We start from the raw sequence: 13,835 nt of genomic DNA on the forward strand, positions 1-13,835 counted from the left end.
CTGCTGGAAAGTGTAACCTTATCTGCGTAATTCGACCTGCCTGCTGACCCGACACCTCATATCGAGAGATTGAATATGACAAGTGGCGGCAGCTCACTGAAACGGCGATCGGTGTAGTATTTGGCCTCAGTAGAGGACTCTTATTTCTGGCCTCAGTAGCGTTAGACCGCTAACTATTTTCAAGATAATGGTTATGTTAAGTGTATCCAAAGACAAACGGAGGTACTGAACTCTTTTGTTTTGGCCAAATGGTGCAATATCGAGATTCAACGAAGGCTAGGTGCCTTGGAAGTTTTGGCTTTGTTGATGAGTTCGAAAACTTCGGCTGAGATTAATTGTGGGATGGCTTAGGCTCGTAGACCACGAACGTGACAAATATCTCTCCTTATCTCTTCACTACCATCGAGAAACTCTGTTGGAAATCTTTTCGCATTTATTCGGTTCAAGCACCATCACCCCTTAACTAGAATTCGAGCTTTCACTGTGATCCCCAACTTGCTCTACTAATGTCAAGATTCTATTCCCTGCTTCTATCAATGGAAATACGAGGAAGCCAATCACACTCTTCTGCCAGTCCTGCTTCTGCTGCCGCGAAGTGTAGTCCTAACATATCTGAGCAATTCGACATGCCTACTGCCTTAAACCTCCTATAGCGGGCAGAGATAAGAGGAGTGGACACAACTCAATGAAGCTGTGATGGGCTTAGTGTCTGGACTCACTAGAGAACTCTCTGTCTGGTCTCAGTAGCGGTCTAACTCTAACTATTTTCAAGACTTCGCTTTGGATACAAATGGAGGATTAGGTACTCAGCACTCGCGTTTTGGTGACATGCTGCAATATCAGCACCGATATTCATTAGATGCCAGGGCACTTGGCGGTTTTGACTTTGTCGATGACATCGTGAATTTCGGCTAAGAATAATTGTAGAACGGCGTAGGCTCAGAGATCCCGAATGTGGCAAATGGCTCTCCGTATTTCTCCATCATCATCGAGAATCTCCTTTGGTTGAGAAACTTTATCGATGACTTCGTTTTAAGTACCGTCATCTTATCACCCGGGTTCTAGCTTCTCCAGTGATACCTAACTTACCTGGACCTTTGCTTAAATTCCAATACATCGGGGCCCTAGTCGCGGGCTCCGTTTGTGTCCGTCTACGATACAAACGCAATATGAGGAAACTAGTCCCGCTCTTCCTCGAGTTCAGCTTTTTCTGCTGGGAAGTGAGACCTTATCTGCCCGCACCCCGAAGCCTTATATCGAGAGTTTGAATAGGAGGAGAGGCAGCAGCTCACTGAAGCGGCGATCGGTATAATGTCTGGCCTCAGTAGAAGACTATTTTTCCTTGGTCTCAGTAGAGGTCTTATTCTAACTAGTATCAAGACCATGGTTACGATGATGTTTCCAAAGACAAATGGAGGATTAGGTACTCAACTATCTTGTTTTGATCACATGGTGCAATATTAGCATTGATATTTAACCGAAGCTAGGTGCCTTGGAAGTTTGGCTTTGTTGATGAGTTCAGCAACTTCGGCTGAGATTAATTTTGGGGTCGCGTAGGCTCATAGATCACGAATGTGACAAATGGCCCTTATATCTCCACTACAATCGACAAACTCTGTTGAAACCCCTTTCGCATTTATTGGGTTCAAGCACGATCATCATTTCATCACTCGTTTTCGTGCTTTCACTGTGATTCCCATCTTACCTGGGCCTTAGCCTAAATTCCATAGGTTCGATTGTTCTAGCCATGGGTTTTGCTTGTGCCCGTGAACTACATTATTAATGTCAAGATTCAGTTCCCTGCTTCTAGCATCGACAATTTGAGGTAGTCAATTATGCTCCTGTGCGAGTCCTGCTTTTGCAGCTGCGAAGTAGGGTTTTATCCGAGAACGTCCTAAAACTTCCTATCGAGAGCATGAGTACGAGAAGTGGAGACAGCTCAAGAAAGCTGCGATCGGCTTAATGTCTGGTCTCAGTAGAAAACACTCTGTCAGGCCTCAGTTGCGGTCTAACTCTAACTATTTTCAAGGCATGGCTTATGAGATAAATGGAGGATTAATCTCTCGTTTTCGCCACATGCTCTCATTTACACCATATGCTACAATATCAGCACCGAGATTCAATCGAGGCCAAGTGAGTTGGAGGTTTTGGCTTTGTTGATGACATCGGGAACATCGGTTGAGATTAAAAGTGGAATAGAGTGGTCTCGTAGATCACGAATTCTTATCTCTTCATCTCGATTGAGAAATTCTTTTTGTTCGCATTAATTGTATGCAAGCACCGCCATCACATCAACTTCGGGAGCTCCAGCCAGGGGTTCCACTTGTGATCTTATTAATATAAACTTTCACTTTTCTGCTTCTAGTCCTGCAGTCCTGATTTTTTCTGCTAATCTGCGAAATTCTGCCTAATCTGCGAAATTCGACATGTCTGCTGCCACGAAAAGCAATATGAATATGAAACGTGGCGGTAGCTCACTGAAGAGACGATCAGCCCCGTTCTTTTGCTCTTTTCCAGATAGCCTAATATTGGAACCAATAGATTTTAGGTTAGGTTAGGTTAGGTTGTAGAGGATGACATCAATTTTGTGTTGAATTGATGTCCACTTAGACCAGTATAGCTACATTGTGATTCCTCGATGTGATCTTTCCATCTTGCTCCTTCCGATATGATCCCCTTTGGAATAGTTCCAGAAGTTCCACCTGCTCGTTGTCTTTAAAAGAAATCTTAGAACGACCAACCAGAGGCCCTGATGGATGTAAGTATGTTCCTTAAGCTGCACTCCCGTAGATCAGTGAGAACCTGAAATAAAAAGGAGCCCAGTATCGTGTTTCTTCTAAAGGATAAAGCTGAACACTGGCACAGGAAGTGGCACGAGTCCTCCGTAACTTCCGGGTCCAGGCACCATCTACAGATCTCATCGTCTTAAAGACCTATCTTTACCATGTGTTTCCCAAGTGTGTTATGTCATGTTATGATACCAATCAATGGCCGCAATTCCTCTCTGTTCATCGACATCAAAATTGCGTAGTTCCTATGGTTCTTTTCGTCCCATACTAACTTGGTTTGCTCGCAACCATCCGAAGCATCTTCGCCATAGTTCATCATATCTGACCTCTATTATGTAATGATAAGAAGATAGTGGAGGAAAAACGTGCGCTAGCGCATTATTCGTTCCACAAGCGCCCTCCTTAGCCAGCACATCCGCTTCCTCATTTCCTGTTATCCCACAGTGCCCAGGTAACCAGCACAGCGGCTGACTACCTTGGACGACAGCGGCTGACTACCTTAGACCTTATGTCAGCACTGCACAATGCTTTTATAGCTGCCTGACTGTCGATGAAGAAGCTGATATTGCTTGTGAATAACGGTCTCATCAACAGCGTCTCAGCAGCCTTTGTGATCGCAGAAATCTCAGCCTGAAAAATACTGCAATCACTATTCAGCGTGTAAGACTCCCTTATTCCCAGTTCACTACAATAGATTCCGCTGCCCGTTCCTTCTTCCATCTTTGATCCGTCTTCCTGTCTTCCCACTCCTCTATACTTGGTATAATGTGTGTCGCTTTGTGATGATAAACATGCTCCGTGGCCATATGGTCCGTCTCTCTACACTGCCCGGCAAGAATTTCAGTATGCCTGCAGGCAGTCCTCTCCAGCGTGATCAGGCTCTTAAGTCTCAGAAGTGTCAGCTCTGCTGTCTTCCTTACGTGTTAATCGAGTGCACTAATAGAAAAAATTACGTTCCATTGTCGTGAACGGACGGTGACAAAATGAAACGGAAACGTTCACAAAAAAATCAAAACGGAATGTTCACAATTTCGTCCACGATTTCATGAACGGCATTCGTGTTTCTTTGGCCATGAAAAATCTTAATATAATCGTTAGACTTTATTATGGCAACTCCCTCAGTGGTGCAATGTGCTAAGGCGACTGTTAACGCGTATGGTGCAGAAAAACAAAGGTTCGAGTCACGCTAGCGAAAATCTATTTTTAATTTCGTTTATAAAGTCGTAACCATAACGTTTTCAGAGAATGAATGCTGGTTGTTGTTTTGACAACGTATGGTGTCATTTTATCGTTGTCAGATTGACACCGCCTGTTCTCAGTTTGACACCATATGTGTGTTGATTCACTTTCATGAACGAATCGTTTTGAAGTGAGCACGCCGTGCATGATTTTTTCTATGAGTGTGGGATAACTCCATCAGTACATCCAAAGCGGCAGTGGCTGTGGTCCTCATAGCGCCTGTCATATAAATAAGTGCTGTCCTAAAGGGTGATACGGTCAAAATTTGGTCAAGGGAAAACGCGTGTAAATCGGTGAAATCGTTTATTTTAAAAATCAAATTAAATTTCTGTTTCAAGTTCAATTAGTATAAAATTCAGGAAAAATATTCAGTTAGGCTTTCGCTTTTCCAAATCCGAATTGCCGGGCCTCACGCTTGACACCTGCCATCAGATTTTGTACAGCCACCTTGTCCACCTTCTTCGCCGCAGAAAGCCAGTTTGACTTGAACTGCTGCTCGTCCTTAGCAGTTTTTTTGGTCTTCTTTAGGTTCCGCTTGACAATAGCCCAGTATTTCTCAATTGGGCGGAGCTCTGGCGTGTTGAGAGGGTTCTTGTCCTTGGGAACATCCTGCACGTTGTTGGCGGCGTACCACTCCATGGTCTTTTTACCGTAATGGCAAGATGCCAAATCTGGTCAAAACAGTACGGAACAACCGTGTTTCTTCGGGAAAGGCAGCAGACGTTTATTCAAACACTCTTTCACGTAAATTTCTTGGTTGATAGTCCCGGAAGCTAACTTGCGAACTTTGACAGTTTTATGTGCTTGAAAATATCTGCTACCTTCCCCCTTCCATTTGCCGTATAAAACTCCTGTCCCGGAAGCTGCTTGTAGTCGGCTTTGACGTAGGTTTCGTCGTCCATTACCACGCAGTCAAACTTCGGCAGCATCGTCGTGTACAGCATCCGGGATCGCGCTTTGGCCGTCGTATTTTGATTATCATCGCGATTTGGAGTCACTACCTTCTTGTAAGTCGATAGTCCGGCTCGTTTTTTGGCTCGATGCACGGTTGTAGACGATACACCCAGCTTATTTCCCCAAACACTTTAATTACATTTGTAACGGTTGATTTGGCAACTTTTAGCGATTTTGCCAGCTTTGCGTGCGAGTAGCTCGGATTTTCGCGATGCGCGAGCAAAATTTTGATACGCTGCTCTTCTTGCTTGGTCGGCATTTTGACAACTGAAGAGTGAATTCCAAAATCAAAATAGAAGCAACATTCTACACACACACACCTTCAAAATGAGGGGTGTTCAGGTTTTTTAAATGCAAAATTGAAAGAAATACGTCAAGTTTATATTGACCAAATTTTGACCGTATCACCCTTTATTTATCCTATTTATTCTCGACATATGATTTTGGTGTCTCACGATTGTCCACCAAACATGACAACCATATTTGGCCACAGGCCATAAAACCGCGGTATAAAGCCAGCCTAATAGATTTACGTTCTTGGGTAAATAGAATGTGACTGAGTCTTCGAAAAGAAAATGCCAAATACCAAACTTATCCACGGCTAGCTATCCTTGTTTCAGTAGAAGCAGAAAACTGAATGCTGTTGTTTCAGTACTGGTGAGGATGCATTTCCAAAGCTTTCAGCGTAGGTCTGCCTATGAAACGCCCGGCATTTGGATCAAGAGAGAATTTGTGATCTGAATCCAACTTTGTCACACATTTTAAATTGTATAATTAGATATTCTAATTCTAAAAAGATTGGGTTATGTTATCTTATATTGATTACCGTATGACACAATCTATTATCACATTCCAATGCTCAAACCTTCTCTCGTGTACGATTTTCAAGCTATTGGCATGCGGAAAAGATGATCTCTGGAAATTCATGTCATTTGATTAGAAGTGATAAGGTACTAATCAATAAAATATTTGTACCTTATCAATAAAAAAATATGTGTATATTGCTTTATATACACACCCCACAATTATGAAACTCAAAAACACGTTCAATCACATAGCTGCAATGTATTTACATTAATCTGCTCCTATTGTTTTTTATTCCAAAAACAAAAATTAAATAAAATTATTCAATTGACCATTTACGTCATAAATAATAATTATCACACACGATGGATGTAAATAAATTCATGCGATGCAATGAACGCAGAGCGATAGAAAATCGACCCCCCACAATGGGGTTGATGTGATGTCAAGCAATTAAAGATTCCATGGTAATGCGAGCAAAAATACCAATGATTGTAAACAGCACAAAAATATATTTATTTATTTTATTTTGCTATTTATTCAATTGATGAATTTTCCATGGAAAACAACATGGCATTCCGATTTATCGGAATTCAAATTGAAAATATTGATTAAAAACAGAAATAATACTTTAGCGTAGTAGATTGATAAACAATGTTGGTACATAAAAAGATTAACAGAACACTATAAACAATTAACATGATACTGTTCCCAGCCCAAACGGGTATTAATATCCTTCTTTTTCATTTGCAAATTTCCTTTCTGAATATTTGCGACCAATACAATATATGTAGTTACATTTCAAATTTCATAAAGTATTTAGTATGCTTTATAGATTTGTAACATCACGGTACTAGTCCATTCCGTCATGTTAACTCTTGCTCTAATGCTTTTTCTTCAGTTTTTGTGCGGGTTTTCTTTTGTAGTAATTAATATTTTTGTTTCCTCATAACCAGCGTTGGGTTAGGTTAGGTATAGTGGCAGCCCGATATTTGAGGTTCACTTTGACTATTCAGTCTATTGTGTGCCCGATTCTATGTTAAGCTCAATGACAAAGGACCTTATTTTTATAGCTTATAAGACACAATACTTTTAAGACACTATTCTCTTTTAAATTTGGGTTTTGTGTACTTGCTTCTAGGAAGCACTTTTTAATTCTTCGCTTTTCAGCGTTTTTTCTTCATATGTTATCAAATTCCTTTAAAAACAAGTTAACGACAACTTTATTTTCCAAATTGAGACTCGGCTTCCATTAGAAATTATGCTATGTTTCAAGTTAGGTTAAAGTGGCAGCCCGATTAAGATTCAGGCTCACTTAGACTATTCAGTCCATTGTGATACCACATTAACTAAAAGTACCTATTACATATGGGCACTTCTAGTTTTAACCGCTGAACCTTCTCGATTATTTTCTTCTGTTGAACCAACTAGATTGTTCCAAAAACATTATCAGACTGCTTAAGTTAACGTTTTCCAGGTCCGCCAGTAATCTCAAGCTATATGCTCCTAAAATTTGCTTACGCCTTAAACAAAATGCATGACACTCACACAAGAGGTGTTTTATTGATTCCTTTTCCTCCGATTCATGACAGCTCATACAATAGTCATTTGCAAAATCGCCTATCAGGCAGCGACCCGTTATAGCAGATATCAAGAGTGATATCTGGCGTCTCGAGAACACTAGCATATCTAGTGTGCGGTTTAAGTTTAAATGGGGCCATAATTGCTTGGTGTCGTTACAACCCTTGCAATTCTCCCATCGAACATTTGTCATCATGACAGCCTTCTCACGCAGTAAGAGCTTACAGGTAGCCAGAGGCATACCAACAGATTCTAGTTCCCCTGGAATATGTAAGGTAGTTCCTGTATCTTCCTATGGCCAGGCACCCATATTAGGTGAATATTGTGCTGCTCAGCCATCTCATTGAGAGATTTGCGGCAGTCGATGGCCATTTTCGAGTTGGGGAATACAAAGTCCAAGGATTTTATTGCAGGTTGACTGTCTGAGTATATATTAATGCCAATATTGCTTGGAGCATTACTTCTCAGCTAATTCACCACTTCTCTTATTGCTAATATTTCAGCCTGAAAAACACTACAGTGATCAGGTAATATTTTCGCTATTCGAAGTTCCAGATCTTTAGAATATACTCCGAAACCCACTTAGCCATCCAATTTGGAGCCATCAGTGTAGAAATCTATATAACTTTTATTCCCCGGGGTCCGTGTACACCACGCCTCACTGTTGGGAATGAGAGTCTCAAACTTTTTATCGAAAAGTGGTCTCGCCAAAGTGTAATCCACTACGTTAGGCACATCTGGCATTATTTTGGGGACCGAACTGTGACCGTAGCCTTTTTCCGACCACAGCGATAGCTCGCGCAACCGCACAGCCGTTGTTGCAGCTGACTGTATGGCCAAAATGTCTAAAGGCAATAGATGCAGTATGACATTAAGGGAATTTGTTTTGCTGAAAGCACCTGAGATACACAAACACGCCATACGCTGAACTTTGTCTAAACTTGTTGGCTGGTGAAGTGCCGGCCACCAGACTACAACACCATATAGCATTATAGGTCTAACCACTGCCGTGTATAGCCAATGCACAATTTTTGGTTTTAGTCCCCACTTTTTCCCTATTGCCTTTTGCACGAGTACAAAGCTACCATTGCTTTTCTCGCCCTTTCTTCAAATATTAAAGTTCAGCTTCCTGTCCAAAATAACGCCAAGGTATTTTGCACACTCACTAAACGGAATTTCAATACCCCTAAGGAAATGGGCCTAACCGTGAGAGTTTTGCGATCTTTGCAGTACATGACTATTTCTGTCCTTGCAGGATTTACCCCAAGACCATTATCTTTCGCCCATTTCTCAGTCATCCGGAGGGCTCTCTGTATAATATATCTAACTGATGATGGGAATTTTCCCCTGACTGCTAGCGCCACATCATCTGCGTATGCCACCACTTGTATCCTTTCTTTTTCTAGGGAAACCAGAAGGTCGTTTATAGAAACATTCCAAAGAAGAGGTGATAGAACTCCTCCTTGGGGAGTGCCTCTGTCCACATACCTTTGTATGTTTGCTTGTCCTAGTGTGGCTGAAATGCGTCTCTTCCTTAGAAGTTCGTCTAACAGCATAAGTATACCTGGATCAACATTCAGAGTTGTCAGTCCATTTAATATCGAGCTCGGACGGACGTTATTGAACGCCCCTTCGATGTCTAGAAATGCCACGATTGTGTATTCTTTGACAGATAGTGAGCTTTCAATAAAGCTGACTAGTTCATGTAATGCGGTCTCAGTAGACCTGCCTTTCGAGTATGCATGTTGTCGTTTCGAGAGCAAACTTGAATCGACGCTAGTTCTAAGATAAATATCTATCATCCTCTCCAGAGTCTTAAGTAGGAATGATGATAAGCTGATTGGTGGGAAATCCTTCGCATTCGAGTGAGAGGCTTTTCCCGCTTTAGGTATGAAAACGACTTTTGATTCTCTCCACTTTCGTGGAATATATGCTAAGTTGATACATCCTATATATATCGCCGACAACCAGGGGATAATTCTGTCTTCTTGTAAGCGTCCCAATCCTCAGGGTCTTTAGTGGACTTTACCTTGTTAAAGAGCTTCCTGCAGGATTTCCTCATATTACTTAATTCCGTAGACCACCATGGTGGTCGATTTTTCCCCCTTGGCTTCCTTCTAGGGCATGCAGCTTTCAGTGAGATGTTGAAGGCCTTAGTAATCCGCTCCACTGCGTGTTCGATATCTTGCACATTTCTCATATTTTTTCTCTGTTATTTCCGGTATCATCATATTGAACGATTCCCCATTCCTATTCCAGTCAGCTTTCCTAACATTTGGCGGATATATGGTCTTGGTGGTATGAACATCGAATTTGAAACTGATTTAGCGATGATCTGAGAAGCTGTGTTCACTTAAAACCTGCCACTCAGATATCATTTCATTCAGTTCTTGCGAGGCAAAGGTGATGTCCAAAACCCCTTGCCTGTTTTTAGTGACAAAGGTTGGGGCATCTCCCTTGTTGCAAACTACCAGATTAGTACGCAAAATACACTATATTAGCGACTCTCCCCTTGAATTAGTATCACTACTTCCCCATATACTATGATGCGCACTCGCATCGCATCCCATAATGAGTTTCGTCTTTGTTTTCAGTGACTCCTCAACTAAGGTCTTAACGGCACATGGAGGCATATGCTATGTTTCAAGTAAAAACGTCTTTAAAATAAAGTGTTGAAAAACATGTCCTATTTTTTAACGATTTTTGCTTTGTAGTCAAGATGCAAAAATGCAACAAATTTAAAGACAATTTAATTAATTTTAAAGAATTTTTCTAATTTAAAAAAGTCAAGTTGACCTTAGTCAAAATTTTTTTTTTCTTTCATGTTATGATACCCATTTTCAAGTCAAATCACTTAATTATAAGGACAACACGTCTTCATTGAAAAGTTTATCGACTTTTGAACATAGAAAAAAACTTTATATTAGAGAAATGCGTCTTTTAAGCTAAGCAAAATTTGTATTCTTATTTTAAGGACATGAAACCTTTGGTCTCACGACAATATTTTTTTCAGTGTACTCTTATTAGAGTTGTGACAGTAAAATGAAAACATTGGGAAACAGTGAAAAAATTAAACAGTAAGATATATAAAAACAAAGTTTAGTTCCTCTTTATTAATAAGTAGTCCAAGAGGAGATGACGGATACTTTCGAAAATAAAAGCGGACATTGAGTTCGAGTTTTGCCACTAAAATTATTTCTCATTTAAGCGGCAAAACTCGAATCGGTAAAACCAGAATAACATTATAACTTTTTTCGGCAAATTGTATTATAACTTGGTGGGGAATGATCCAAAGCAACAATTGCATAAGTTTATTTTCCTTAAAATAAATTATTAAAGAAGCAAACAATTGTTCAAACCTAAATAAATTTATGTGTTGGTTGTAAAATTATTGTTTAGAATTTAAATATAATGTGGTTTTGAATGGTTATCTTTAACTTTAGGATTCGATGGAAAAAAAAAAAAAAAAAATATATATATATATATATATATATATATATATATATATATATATATATATATATATATATATATATATATATATATATATATATATATATATATATATATATATATATATATATATATATATATATATATATATATATATATATATATATATATATATATATATATATATATATATATATATATATATATATATATATATATATATATATATATATATATATATATATATATATATATATATACACGACTTCACGTTCTTCTTTTGTAAGAGTTTTTGAAAACCCCTTTTTTGTTACAAAATTTTTATTTTTACAATAAAAAAATAATTTATGATTTGAACTCAGTCCATTTCGTTTATATCAAGCACTGTTCTTTTCTGACTTTAAATCTTTTATAAGACACACTTTACAGTTTCGTAGTAAAAATTTAATGTAGTAGTATGTAATGTTGAACACCTTTTCGGGATATTCCGAACGTATCTGGAATATATGTAAAAAAATATATGTAAAAAACAAAAACTATAAAAAAATAAAAAATTTGTGTCGGTCGAAGCAGGGATCGAACCCAGGACCCTTGGCATGCAAGGCGGACGTACCAACCACTGATCCACGTCGCCAACAAATGTATGTTTAACAATGTTATGTTGTTAAACAATATTATGTTTGCATCGGCTCGTGGGCGCCGCAAGCTATGCTATACAAAATATAACTAATAACGATAATTATCTCTTGATGACCATAACAGCTACGTAAATGAGTCAATAATAGAGTTGAGAGTTGACTCAATTTTGCGGCCCTACAGTTAATAGCATAATAAAATAAATTTCTTCAATCATAGCATAAAACTTTGTTTACTTGTGTAACAGAGCTTTCCCTATGATCAAAAACAGCTTTCACTCAAAGTAACATCATCGTATGTGCCAATGTGGTGAGTATTTGAAAACCGCTTGCTGTAAGAATTCTCTCTAATTCTCTCTTGTTATTTAAAAGCTTTTGAAATTAGTTGACAGTTAATGAGCTTCGGCCATGTGGAATCTACAGCACTGACCAAACGATGAATAGAACAGAAAATAAAACAAGCAATCAATCCCTAACAAAAATATGAAATAGATGATCAAAACAGAAACAGAGAGATGGTGAAGATGACGAATATGGTACACAATGCGACATGACATCAATACAGGATTTTTTTTATACAAAATTATAGAAAGACGTAGGATATGTATTTACGCACAGAGAAATAATACTTCTCTTCGAACAATGGTGTTCTCTCTGTAGCTAATTACTTACTTCATTACCAATAAAAAATATTTATATATTTGTAATTCCATCAACAATAATGTTTAATTATTCTACAATTCGGTTGTTGCAGTCTGGCGTATTTCTCTCCCTCGGATAGTTCCACAAAAAACCCAACTTAAACATCCAGGTGAAACGAATCAAAGACAATAACTTGAAGAAGATAGGAAATTTGCTTGCGTCATACCAAATGTTGCATTTTTTGTTGCATGTTAGTTCCATACATGTTTGTAATTTTTTTATTTGTTTTTCGTTTTTAGTTTTTAAATGAAAAACTTAATTTTCTTAATGAAACAATATTAAATTTTAGGCAACAACAAAAAAATTACATTTTCCCGTTTAAGGAAATTTATTTCGAGCACCTAATTTCTTTTTATTTGCATTTTAATGCTATGTCAATACTTGTCGTATACGCGTTTGGTTCGAGTATGCAACTAACACGGCAAATGGTTTGATCTCCTCAGTAGCCAATTTCCTATCTTCCTAGTGTTTATTGTCTTTGATACGAATAACTAATTTTGCTGGAAATATTATCCATTCTATTGACAAGATTCTTCCAGTTTACCTATCTTCTATACTCACCTCTTATACCCGTGTTACCTATACAATACACTATCAAAGATAAACGATTAACGATTAACCAGAAAATAGAATGAAACGCGTTTCATGATAATGATCTGGATTATGGTTTGTTTACTTTTTATGCATAAAATTTCTTTTCAACTTTTTTTTTTTGGTAATCTCAAACACCTGTTCACGTTCACAGTGAATGCTTTTTCAAAGTTGCTGCGGTATTTTTTTGATACAAAATCTCTTTTTCATTTTAATTGGTACACTCAGAAGAGCATAAAACCGCATCTCTTCGATATAACAAAATAAAGCTTTGTTGCTCTTATATTTATCTTCTTCAAGTATACCTCAAATGGTGTTGAAAGAAGATTTTAATGAGTAATGAGAAAAGATAGAAGAGACCATGCCAAGCGTTTTGATTTTTTGTTTGTGCTTATGTGTGCGTTTGTATGCGTATGATTGTTTTTTCTATTGGCTTTTATTTTAATGCGAAATTTCATTGTTGGAGTTGTTACTGTCCTCTACCAGTGACCCACAATGTATTTACTGGGGAGTAGAAGGGGTATGTTGTTGGCATGTTGAAATTCTCTCAGTCAGTTCACGTTTAACGAATTCAGTTCTTATTTTGTCGTCTTGCTACGTTGATGTGGTATTCTACTCGAATTGATTCTGTTTGTTACTCCATATTTGGGTCCGTTTTGATTAAACGCGTGTTCATATACGGTTCTATCTTGTATATACGTGGAGTATTTATTTGCGTATAAAAGAATTTTATGATTCTCGAAGCGATTTAATAAATGATTAAAGAGTTTTATCGTTATAACTGATGCATGAAAAAAAAAAACAAGAATTTAGTGAAAAACGAAAGTGAATGAAACAAGAGAATAGCAGTGAAAAGTTAATTCCGTCCGAAGTTGAAATAATTTTCGATTTGATAAAATGCCGCTTAAAAAAGCTCAAATTGTATGTCTCATTGTTCTTACTCATACATACCTTCAATTGTCTATATTGTCTTTTACACTCATATGAAACATACACTGAAAGAAAAAATGTATAATAAATAAATATAGAGATGTATTATACGAATTTTGAAACACAGCAGAAATTCAGTGAGGAAGTCCTTAAGTTT

At 38.0% G+C, this 13,835-nt stretch overlaps 1 protein-coding gene across 6 annotated transcripts in view; it reads left to right on the top strand.

Annotated features, from left to right (window-relative positions):
• The window catches only part of aralar1 (calcium-binding mitochondrial carrier protein aralar1), a 510,884-nt gene that overhangs the window by 85,926 nt on the left and 411,123 nt on the right, over positions 1-13,835 (top strand). The window contains exon 1 of one of the 6 annotated variants that reach the window (XM_075292772.1): positions 13,340-13,669. The exons of the other annotated variants lie outside the window; for them this stretch is intronic. Coding sequence (XP_075148887.1) covers positions 13,646-13,669 — 24 coding nt within the window. The 5' untranslated portion in view covers positions 13,340-13,645. Of the gene's footprint in view, positions 1-13,339; positions 13,670-13,835 lie in introns of those variants that run through there. 6 annotated transcript variants of the gene reach the window in all.

Source organism: Haematobia irritans, chromosome 1, assembly GCF_050003625.1.
Source record: "Haematobia irritans isolate KBUSLIRL chromosome 1, ASM5000362v1, whole genome shotgun sequence".
Taxonomy (NCBI): Eukaryota; Metazoa; Arthropoda; class Insecta; order Diptera; family Muscidae; genus Haematobia; species Haematobia irritans.